Here is a 12,010-nt window from a genome sequence, read left to right on the forward strand (position 1 = left end):
CTCAGAATACAAGACATTCTGTATGAGGTTATTCAGCACTGCTGTGGTGGTTTCCCAGCCTCTAGCCACCATGTCAGGCGCATGTCCCTGGCCCACAAGTCCCAAGAAACACATGCACAGCCATTCTTAGACCAACAGATTTAATATTATATTGCAGTTTCCATTGATGCAGAATACAGCTGCAATTGTGTTTCAAGGAGAAGCCGAGTGGGGCTGGCCGTTCCTGCAGCATGGAGCCACTCCTGGGTCCATCTGCAGCCTCAGTAGACACTCCTCCATAGTGGTGAGGCCCTGACTCCACCTCTGGTTACCCTGTACTGTCCCATCATTACAGTTCCGTGTGCAAGACTTTTCCTTTTTCGCCAAAAGCCTCTCTGCTCAGTGCTCTGCAGCTTAGTCTGTGCTCGTCAGCTCTTTGGCTTGTCCTTTATCATAAGATTTGCTGAATCACTCACGAAAATAACTCCCCAAGCAACAGAAATACTAGTTTAACTGGCACCGTGGTATATTAAAAGGCACAAGGGCAGTGTGGCTTAACATTTTTGCTAGATCCTAAGAGATGCACGTGATGTTAAGGGATCCGGCAGAAATGCCAAAATTACATTTTCAGAATAATCATCTTGGGTGGTTTGGCCAGGTTTCCTAGTTCTTAAATATCTAGATTTTCTTCACCACTGACCTTTGGAGGCTTAATTTACAGGCATGAGATCAGCGGTGACTTGTCTAAGAAGTGATGCGATAGGTAGTTGAAGTCTGTAAGCATAAGCCATGATGGACTAGAAATTTGTGTCTCTAGTGATGTGCCTCACATAAGGCATTGGCCCACTGTGCAACAGAGAAAGGTGTTTTCAAGTATTTGGCCATAGGTTTTCACATCCATCGTAAGGTTGGCATTCGATAAGGAAAAATTTCTTTCTGACTCCAGTATTAAATTGTAAATAAATCCCAGATGTTCATAAAGAACACCCAGGGAAATGTTTGTTGCCTGGAATTGGTTTAAAAAAAAAAAAGGATGGTTTTTAAAATTTGAGACTTCACCATTGGCTTTTTCTATCATTTCCTCATAACCAGCTTAAGGAATCTCATGTTCTTTGATTCCTGGCAGAGCTCTGTGGCTTCAGTCTTTCTGTCTTTCTTGAGGGGAAAAAAATTGTGTTCTTGATCCAGAAATCAATTTAGCAACTTTAATCTTGAGGTTCTTAAAATTTAAAGGAGAATTAATAAAGAATGATGATATGTTCTGTTTGCTAAAGAGCTAAGATCAAGTTTGTAATAAAATATTTTATAATGCTTTTAAACCACATGGAAGAGGGTGCTGTTTGTTCATGTTACACATTTTACATATACCTGAAACACCACACAGCAAGGTCACCGAAACTGGGCTCCTGCGGTTAAGTCACTGCTGCTCTAACATTGTCTTCAGTAAGGTCTGCCAGTTCGGGGGCTTTTTAGTTTTTAAATAATAACCGGACTGAACTTCTGTGACTAAAGAAAAACTTCACATTCACCATAGTTTATAAAATTTTCAACTACAACCACTAGCGAACCTAACACCTTAGTGCGTAAAGAACTGAACCACAACAGGGTTTGTGCTGGCATTTGCCTTCCGGTTTCCACTGCAGAGCACAGCCTATCAGTAGAACACGTCCAGTTCAAAGGCGTGGTCGGCACCCGCACACACTAGACGCCACTCCGGCACTTGGGAATGATGGGCCCGGTCAAGTCTGCCAGCCTCCTCTTCCTCACTGGAAAGGAATGGAGATGAGACGTGAGCCAGCTGTCCCTGTGCACCCGAACCACCACCGTGGCTCTGAGAGCGCCAGGAAGCTTCTTGACAACTTTGCTCAGCAAACTCTGATGTCTGGTGTTTATAAAGGACAGCTTGTGAGCCTTCACTGAGAGGAGGGTCTGTAGTGGCGTAGATTCGTTCATAAAGTACTTCTAAATCGCTGGCCATACAGGTATAAAACCCACTTTATCCAACTCCGCTGTTGTCCTTTGTGTACAGAGGCCCCGAGGCTGAAGATCCTCACTCCGGTCAGATAAGATTTAAGTTCAGTCGATCTTAATGAGATCTTAACCTTCTGGAAACATTTCCCCCAACTCTTCCTCAAAGCTCTTGGCCTGCCTGTGTAAACAACAGTGTCTGCCCTGAAGATTACCCTGTATTATCTGTGTCCCCTTATGGTGAACCTTGACATTTTCCCGGGGGCAAGGCAAAGTTAAATGTAAAGCAGGAGCCAGGGGGTTGCAGGCTGGGGTCATTAGCTGACAGGATGGCGGGGATGGTTGGAGGGGCAGGTAGGGCTCCCTTTGTTATAGCAAAGGGAGAGGGTTCGAAACAAATTATAGTGTCTGCAGATGAAAACCAAGCAGCAAGCTAGATCGGCCACAAGAGAAAGGTTGGTCAACGACTGTGGAGCCGGTAGGTGGCAGTCAAGGGGGCTGCCGGTGTGGCAGAGACAGGAAGCTATTGCGAGAGGAAAAAAGTCTGTCTATACTTAGGTGTCTTCCAGTTCCTGAGCTGAGCAGGCAGACCTCAGATAGACGCTTACGGGCTGCAACAAGAACCGAACTGAGGCTAGGCGCTGGTGTGGAGGGGCGCAGGGGCACACAGGCTGCCCAGTCTGGGGCCTAGAGTTTAGCCTTTGCCTGAGCTCCTCCCCTCCCCTCCACCCGCCTTGAAAGAACAATGAATGCAAATCAGTGGGCAGTCTTCTGGAGAGAAGACAGTGTGTCTGGCCAGATTTCTGGAGACCATCAGAATGTCCAACAGCTTGGGGGAAGATGGGGGGGAACAAAAACCAAAGCCCAAAGAGCAGAAGTTTGCCCAGAGTGACCAGAGGGTTTACATGAGCCAGGCTTGACACGTTAGCTGAACAAGCATTATACCCCTTTTGCACTCAACCCCTCATTGGAGGCCCTCCAACAATTCTGGAGTGTCAGTGTTGTCACCATTGCCATGTTATGGATGAGGAAAGTATGGCAGGGAACAAAATAATAAAGCTGGTACCAGACGGAACCAAGGCTTGTGACTCATCTGGAGCCTCGGTCCAGCGCCTCCCTCAGTACAATCCGGCCCTGTCCATGTAGGCTTTACATACCCACATCTCATCTGGTTCTCACAAGTAGGACTAGCTCCCTTCCCCTGGAGAAGAGAAGGGAGCCAGGGTCCCTGAGAGCAAGCGGCAGAGCCAGGAACCGGAGTCCCCAACTCGTGGCTCAAGGTACAGAAAAGGATCCCGCGCTGTCTCCCCCTACCTGCCCTCAGTATGCACACTGGGCTGCACCTGTGCAGGGTTCCCCTGCCACTGGCTTCTGCAGGGACTGGATGGGGAGAAGGGAAAGGCACCCACTTATTCAGGTTTTCTTTTTTTCTTTCCATTTAAATAATGAAGGAAATTGAGGCCAAGAGGGAAGTAACTTGCCTCAAGTCACAGTGAATAAGAGATGCAACTGGGAGCAGAAGCCAGGTCTCCCAATATCCTTCTTCAAATCAACCTGCTTTTTACATTCATTAAAGCGAACTCCTCCACGTTGCTTATCATTGCAACTGCCAGAGACTCGTTTATTGTCAGAGCCGGAAGGAATCTCGAGTCATCTGGACCAACCCCCATTCGAGGCTTGAGCTCCCACCAAGCTTTACACCTCCATCATGTCTTTGGGGAGCATTTTATATTCAACAGCATTGACTGAGTGCTATGATGTGCCAAGCACAGGTACCAGAAATAAAGATTAACAGGGGACCAAGATATACCTACAAGAAATCTGATAAAACATCACAAGTACCCTGGTAGATCTCTATCAAGTATGAGAGGCACAATGAACGAAGTGGTCAGATTTTCCAAGGACGGCGGTTAAGTTGTACACTGAATCTTAAACGATAAAGGGATAGACGGTGGGAAAGTACGGGAAGCATTAGGAGTAACAGTCCTCTAAAGGGAGGCTTTTGCCTGGGTCACTGGGAGGCACTCCAGCTACCTGGACTGGTTGGTACCAGTAGGGCAAGAAGATGGCTTGTTGGGGTGTCAAGAGATGAGTCTGGCAGGGCCTCACCCAGAGAAGAGGTGGAGAGCACAGGTTCTGGGGCCAGACTGCCGGGACAAGTCCCACTTCCGCCCATGGACAGTGGGTAACCTTACCTACTTCTCTAGGCCTCTGTCTCCTTACTGTAGGATGGGGATGACGACAGCACCTGCCTCAACTGGTTGTTGGGAACGTTACAGGAGTTAGTAAGATTGAAGTGTTCAGAGCAGGCCTGGCACGCAGTGAGCACCATGTAAGTATCAGCTACGGTTACTAAGGGACTTAGAAGCCACGTCAAGGAGTTTAACCTGAGAGCAGTGGGAACACAGAAAGCGTTCTAAGCAGAGTGGTGGGACAAGCTTTGGGATGAGCGCTGCGTGAGATGCCCGCCCTGGAGGAGCTAGAGGAGCTGCAGGGCCCGAGGACGTTTCAGGATGCCCGGTAAATGTGATGAGGGCTTGACAAAGGGCAGGGCAAGGTGGCTGGTGAGGAGGTGGCTGGCTGGGCTGGGGGTAGTGCATAGAGAGAGGTAGAGATTTCTGGCTTGAATGGCTGCAAGGAAAGTAGTGCCCTTTCCCAAGATGGTTTTGGGGGAAGATGATGAAATTGATTTGGGGTGTATGTGCTGTGTCTGGGGTGCCTGTTAGAAAGGTCTTCCTTGAGAGTATAGTAAAAAAGTGACTTTCCCAGGAAGGGATGTTTTCTGCTTTTAAACATGTTACTCTACCACACAACTGTCTTAACCTGGAGGCTGCAATTCAGATTCATGAAGTGAAGAGAGCTTCAGTGGCAGATTCACAGGACCTGAGTGCCAGCCTGGCTCTCAGCTATAAATAGTGTGGAGATAGGAGTCGTCTGAGGTGTCACCATGGGAAAAGAGAGATGGGGGTCCTCGGCTCCTTCCTGACACCCCCTCACCCTGGCACCCCACTCTCTCCCATAGAGCACTCTGTTAAGAGCCCAGGGCAATGGCTGGGAAGGACCAAAGACATGCCATTCAGGATGGGTCCTGGGCAGGGCTGACCCATGGCCTTAGGGATTAAATGTCTCCCAAGGAAGAGCCCACCTGCCTTGCAGGTAAGCAAAGCCCAGGTCCCGCAGACCCGGCAATGGGCCAGGAGCCAGCACAGAGGTTGGCTGGAGTGAGAAGGAAATCGGAGAGGCCCGCTCTCGTCCGCACGGAGCTTGCCTGCTGCTGCCAAGCTGCAGCAGCAGACACAGTAACAACCATGGTGGCTGGACCGGGGCCGGCTTTTATGACAAACATATTCAGCTGAGAAACATGGAAGCCTGTCTGCTTCATTAGAGCATCAAGAGCAGGATGAAAATACTGTGTTGGAAAGAAAGTCAGGATTTCTCTTTTGTAGGAGGACACCGGTGCACCATCAGAATCAGAAGCGTTTCTTTCACAAAAACTAGCGGATGGGTGCAAATTTGCTTTTAAAGCTAGATGTCCTACTTCACCGACTAGTACTCTGTTGCGTGCAGTCACCTAGATGATTCTGCTCTAATTCCTTCTGTGGGGAACCTCAAGGGAATAGCTGCACAGTTCCATGGGGTAACTCAGAGGCCCATTTTAATCACCTATCATTCCTGCCCAGAAAACTGCCACGGTCCCACTTCCCACCTGCTTTCCTCACCAAACTCCTGAGCTTGGCGTGAAAGGCCTTTGGCTCACAGCCTCCCACACCTACCCAGCCCCCTTCCCGTGAATACCTCATATACCTGTTCATCGTCCTGCCTTGGCCCATGTTGTTCCCTCTGCTTGGAATGTCCTTCCCTCCCTCCTCTGGGAGCTCCTGTTTTTCCGTCCAGGTGTAACTCCCAGTAATAGTTCCTCAGTCCTTTCGGAACTTTCTGTCTCTCCTATCCTGCATACTGAGTCCTACCACCTTGCCTCTGCCTACACCAGCACCCCTGCCAGGAAGGCCTCCTGACCTCCCACACAACATGTCTCTTCCTTGAAAGGCTGACTCATGCCCACACCCACCAGGATGCTTGGATTAACCAGCCTCTGTCCTCACAAATCATTTGCTCACTTTGTTCGGATACAGTTTGTAGGCCTTCTTGAATTGGGGGCATGACTTTCTCCCATAAAAGGCTGTAAAGGTTCTTTACGGGGCACTAGCTTTCTGCTACCCCTTATGTCACCTCGCACAGTCCTGGGCACACAAAAGATGCTCCCAAAGTGCTCGCTGTAACTAACAACGGGCGTGACTTGACTGAGCCACTGTCTGGAAGGGCAGTCCCTCCCGGGCCTCAGTTTCTCCAGAGGAGAACTGGAGGGAGGAGCCTGAGGTCCCGTCCAGCTCTGGCATGCCGGGCTCCTGCCATAACCTCAGCAAGTCCCTGGTGATAGGAATTGGGCCTGGATTTTGGAATCATAGACTCTCAGGACAGAGAGTCCTCAAGGGCCATTTCTTCTAGCCTCCAGCTGACCCTGGGGTCCCCCCTACAGCACCCCTGACTCTAGTCATCCGGAAACTTCTGTCCCTAGAAAGAAGTCCTCCAAGCCATCTTGCCACTGGAAGACCAAAGCTGGATTAGCCTTGAGATAGGCACCGAGGGACACATAAGAAGCTTAATCTAAGCTGAGAGAGAAAAAAAAAAAGTCAGATTACTGAATATCAGAATAGAACTCAAGGCTTTTAAGTGCTGGTTCTGCAGCCAGATCACGGCTGGGCCAACAGAGTCCAGGTCGCAGACCTTCCTCAACAATTCAATATAGCTATCACCTCTGTCACACCATGATAATTCTAATTCTTAGTTGTTTGTGTTTGCTCTCTTTTATTTCAAATAAGGACACTTCAGATAAACCAGGACACCTGACCTGGTGTGGGTTTTTTTTGTTGTTTTTGTTTGTTTGATGGACTTTTCTAGATCTGCAGCTCTAGAAAAAGTAGCAGCTGGAGAAAGCAATGAATACATAGCCTCTTAAGAACAGGAACCTATACCTTCAACAGCCAGTGCCCTATAGGACTTCGAGAAATGTTTGTTGAATTGAGTAGCTCTGTGGTTATCTATGCACAGGTTCTGTGAGTACCTGCCTCGTGCATACACACTTACATACTCATCCCCATTCTTCTAGGCCTTCCATGTATTAACCTAGCTTCAGATTCATCACAGGAAGGGACATACCTGAACTCTGAGATGTGCTTTAGTATTAAGCTCCTTGCATTTTACTGAGTGTTAGAAACAAAAAAAAAGCAACATATTTAGAGCAGGTTTGAATTTGATGAAAAACTCACTGAAGGCATCGTCCTTTAGAAATACAGTTATTTCACAATTCAATCCCAGAATGAAGCTTCTTCTTTTTAAAAAACTCATTACGCTTCCTTCTCTTCTGACAAGAATCATGTAACTTGGTTTGTCTTCCTCCTGCCTTGATTCTAGGAAACTCACAGCTGAATATAATGATCAATTAAGTTAACAGACCTACTCCTTGTTTTTTTTCTCTTATTTTCCTATAGGCTTATCGGACATACTCCTCTTTGGACACGCTATCAAGTTCTTTAAGCAGCCAGCAGGAATACACATGAGAAATAACTAGGCATAGAGCTTGAGAACACTTAGCATCTGGAAGTAAGTCGGTGATTGGTCTCCCTTTTGTTCAGCTGACTAGTGTTTCTTTTTGGTGTTTGCTCCTAAGAAAGACTGTGACATTTTCTTTTTTTTTTTAAGAAAAAAAATGCAAACTATGTCTTTAACTGAGATTAAATGTAACCTGTTTTACTTTACTATAAAGTCAGCATTTTCAACCTTTACGTTAAAAGCAACGTGAAGTCCCCTGGGTTTGCAGTGTGGGTAGCAGGGCTGTTTGGTGGCCTTGGGATCTGGGGCTTGGGCCACACTGTATGACCTGGAGAGGACTCTGGGCTCCAAAAAGGGTATTCAGAAGAGGAGGAGACTCCGTGTTGGCTTTGTGCCTCCCACGTTTCATTTCACCCGGCTAACACACTGAGGGTGCACTCTGGGTCCAGCCCTGTGCTCAGCTGAGCTACCTGCAGGGAGGAGGGCCTGGCCTCGGCGCCTGCAGGCAGGGCGCTTGTGTCTAGGCAAGGGTCTGGGGGGAGGCAAGGCGCAAACACCTAAAACAAGGGAACGGGATCAGCATGAAAACTGGGAGTCAGGCCCAAAAAGAGGACTCCCTTGGGGAAGGCGGCAGTGGAGTTTTCCCTGCCATACCCCCCATGACAGGTGGAAAGAATGATAGGCGGCGGGTAGGGTGCATATGTCCACTCACCAAGGTCGTTGTTGTTCATCATCGCGTTGGACGCCCGCAGCCGGGGCCCCTGCTGAGTGAAGTGGTAGCCGAATTTGAGAAGTGTTGCATTTTTTTCCAACATGCTCACAATCTCCATTTCCACTTTGTTGCCCAGGGGCTGGCTCTTTGATCAAGAAAAGAACACAGTCACCTCTCATTCGTTTGTGCAGGACCTAAACCTTCTCTACCTGCAGAAACCCTGAGTGGTGGGCGGGGATTTTAATACCTCCCTGTCCCCGCCCACTCCAAGAGCGGGGGTGGGGGTGGGGGCGGGCAATGGAAGTTTGGAGAAGTTGAAAAGTCACACAGCCATACTAAAAAGTAAATATAATCTTAAAGAGGTTTGAAAAGACAGGAGCTAGCCAGGAGCGAATGAGCTGAGATTCAAACCCAGGGCTGCTGGACACCAAGAACAGATCTTTCTACTGCTTCACAGCAGCCTTCCTAGAATATTTCAGCAGGAAGGACCTTCACATCATCTAGTCTCAGGGAGATTTAAAAATCCTACAGCCCAGGCTATCCCGCATACTAATTAAATCAGAATCACTGGCTGCAATGATACTCAGGTGTCTGTGGTTTTTAAAACTCCCCAGGTGATTTCAATACACAGCCAGGTTTGCTAGCCAGTCCTTTAGCCATTTACAAATAAAGAAACAGGCCCAGAGAGGGAAGAGGATTTGCCTAAGGTCCCATAGTAAGTTGGGACTGCCAGAGTTAGCCTCCTAAAGCCTCACTCTGATCATGCTAGTTCCCTACCCCCAAATCTATAGTGATCATCTGACAAAGATGAAAAGGACAGGAAAGGAAAACACGATAATACACAGTGTTGGGAAGGATATGATGAGGATATTCATCAGTCTCATTTATAAAAGTGGGGATAAAAGGGAAACAAACATTCATCAAGAGGGGGTTGCTCAAATAAATGACGGTTCAGCTTTATAATAGAACATGGGCAGCTGTACAATGATGGTGCGAATTGTCAGTTCCAGGCTGGAGAATATGCCATGACACAATATTGAGTAGACAAAGCCTAGTGACAAAACGGGTCATATTTATGTAAAGTTATCTCTATTTCCCATATATATACACTGAAAAGCCTGGCAGCATATTGGTGGTGGTGGAATTTGGGGAAGTTTTTGTTTCCTTTTTTGTATCTTCCTGTTTTGTGTTCTGTTGTATCTTACTGTATTGTTTGAGTTTTATGTACAATAAGATATTAAAAAGTAAATATAATCTTAAAGAGGTTTGAAAAGACAGAGAAGGCAAGCTAACATCATATTTAATAATTAAAGATATTCCCCCTCAGAGCAGAAACGAGACAAGGAAATCGTCTTGGATGTCAATTATGTAAGAAAAAGAAAGAAAAGTCACCATATTGGAAAGGAAGAAGCAAAACTATTCCTATTTGCAGATGACACAATACTGTATCTAGAAAATCCTAAGGAATCCACAAAAAACTATTAGCGCTAATAAACGAGTTCAGCAAGCTTGTAGGGTGTAAGATCGATATACAAAACCCAGCTGTGTTTCTATACACTAGCCATGAACAATCCAAAAATAAAATTAAGACAAGAATTCCATTTACAATAACATAAAAATATTTAGGAATAAATTTAATAAAGTAAAGACTTGCACGCTGAAAACTATACCACAGCATTGTACATTAAGGAAGACCTGAATAAACATAAAAACATCCCATATTCACGGATCAGAAGACTTAATATTGCTAAGATGGCAAGACTGCCAAATTGATCTAAAGAAGCAGCAAACAGAAACACATAACCACCTCCAATCACTTCCCACTGCCAATAACTGCTGCCATTTATTGAGAGCTTACTATGTTCCCAATGCCTTGTGCACAACTTGCAGGGTCTCAATTCATTCAATAACCCAACAGGATAAGCCCCGCCTCCTCCTCAGCCTGGCACTCCAAGTGCTACAGTTTAGTCCTTGCCTTTATTTCCTCTCTCAGTCTTTACTCAGCCTGGTTACCCCAGGGATGGGGAGTCTGGTACCTGGTACCTCGTGCAGGCAGAGGTCTATTTCTAAATGTTCATGTGCCCTCCTGCCTCCATGTGGAATGCCCCTACCCTCCCGTACCCACCTGTTGGTGTATCCTTAGTGCTTTAATACCCATCACAAATGCCCCCTTCCCCACGAGACCTTTCCTGATCCTTACCCCTGGAAACCATCCTTCTCCACTGGATACTCAAGTGGCCCAGTGTATGTCCCTCTCTACTCCCGGCCCAGTCCATCTGCATTACTGGGTCACCTGCCTCCACACTGTCTCTCCAGCTAGACCTGTGTTGTTCAGTACAGCAGTCACCAGGGGAATGTGGCTCTTTAAATCTTTTTTAACTGACATAACATTATATTAGTTTCAGGTATACAATATAATGATTCGATATTTGTATACATCGTGAAATGATCACCACAGTAAGTCTAGTTAACATCTATCCCCATACACAGTTATCAATACAAAAAAGTGGGTTTTTTCTTACAATGAGGACTTTTAAGATTTACTGTCTTGGTAGCTTTCAAATATGCAATACAGCACTATTAACTATAGTCAGCATGCTGTACCTTACACCCCCATGCCTTAGGTATTACTGGAAGTTTGTACCTTTTGACCTCCCTCACCCATTTCACCCACTCCTTACCCCCCACCTCTGGCAACCACCAATCTGTTCTCTGTATCTGTGAGCTTGGTTGGTTTTGCCTTTTGTTTTTTCTTAGATTCCACATATAACTGAGATCATATGGTATCTGTTTTTCTCTGTCTGACTTATTTTACATCACATAATACCCTCTAGGTCCATCCATGTTGTCACAAATGGCAAGATTTCATTTTTTATGGCTAAATAATATTCCATTGTATATACCACATTTGCTTTATCCATTCATCCATCAATGGACACTTAGGTTGTTTCTATGTCTTGGCTATTATCAATAATGCTGCAATGAAATGGGGATACATATATCTTTTTGAATTAGTGTTTTCATTTCCTTCCAATAAATACCCAGAAATGAAATTGCTGGATCATATGGTAGTTCTATTTTTAATTTTTTCAGGAATAGCCATACTGTTTTCCATAGTGACTGCACCAATTTACATTCCCACCAATGGTGCACAAGGCTTTCTTTTCTCCACATCCTTGCCAACACTTGTTAATTCTTACCTTTTGATAATAGCCATTCTAACTGTGTGAGGTGGTAGCTCATTGTGGTTTGATTTGCATTTCCCTGATGATTAGTGATGTTGAGCAACTTTTTATGTACCTGTTGGTCATCTGTATGTCTTCTTATTCAGATCCTCTGCCCATTTTTTAATCAGATTGTTTGGGTTTTTTTAAACTTTAAGTAATTAAAATTAAATAAAATTTATGTGGAATCTAAAAAATAATACAAATGAATATATATAGCAAAACAGAAACAGATGCACAGATATAGAAAACAAACTAGTGGTTATCAGAGGGGAGAGGGAAGTGGGGAGGGGCAAGATAGGAATAGGCGATTAAGAGGTAAAAACTACTATGTATAAAACAGATAAGCAACAAGGATATATTGTATAGCACAGGGAATTATAGCCATTCTCTTGTAATAACTTATAATGGAGTATAATCTATAAAAATACTGAATCATATTATACTGGAGTGTAGTTGATTAAAAATGTTGTGTTGGTTTCAGGTGTGCATCGGGGTGGTTCACTTATACATGTGA

General features: G+C 45.6%; 1 protein-coding gene across 2 annotated transcripts in view; it reads right to left on the reverse strand.

Annotated features, from left to right (window-relative positions):
• The window catches only part of TMOD1 (tropomodulin 1), an 86,972-nt gene that overhangs the window by 6,424 nt on the left and 68,538 nt on the right, over positions 1-12,010 (reverse strand). Inside the window, exons 9-10 of one of the 2 annotated variants that reach the window (XM_082656238.1) lie at positions 8,270-8,414; positions 124-1,745 (exon numbers count right to left, since the gene is read on the reverse strand). In XM_082656238.1, coding sequence (XP_082512364.1) covers positions 1,681-1,745; positions 8,270-8,414 — 210 coding nt within the window. In that variant the 3' untranslated portion in view covers positions 124-1,680. Of the gene's footprint in view, positions 1-123; positions 1,746-8,269; positions 8,415-12,010 lie in introns of those variants that run through there. The other variant, XM_082656237.1, reaches the window with a different exon arrangement.

The sequence above is a fragment of the Grampus griseus genome (assembly GCF_964374135.1).
Source record: "Grampus griseus genome assembly, chromosome: 6".
In the NCBI taxonomy this organism is placed as follows: domain Eukaryota; kingdom Metazoa; phylum Chordata; class Mammalia; order Artiodactyla; family Delphinidae; genus Grampus; species Grampus griseus.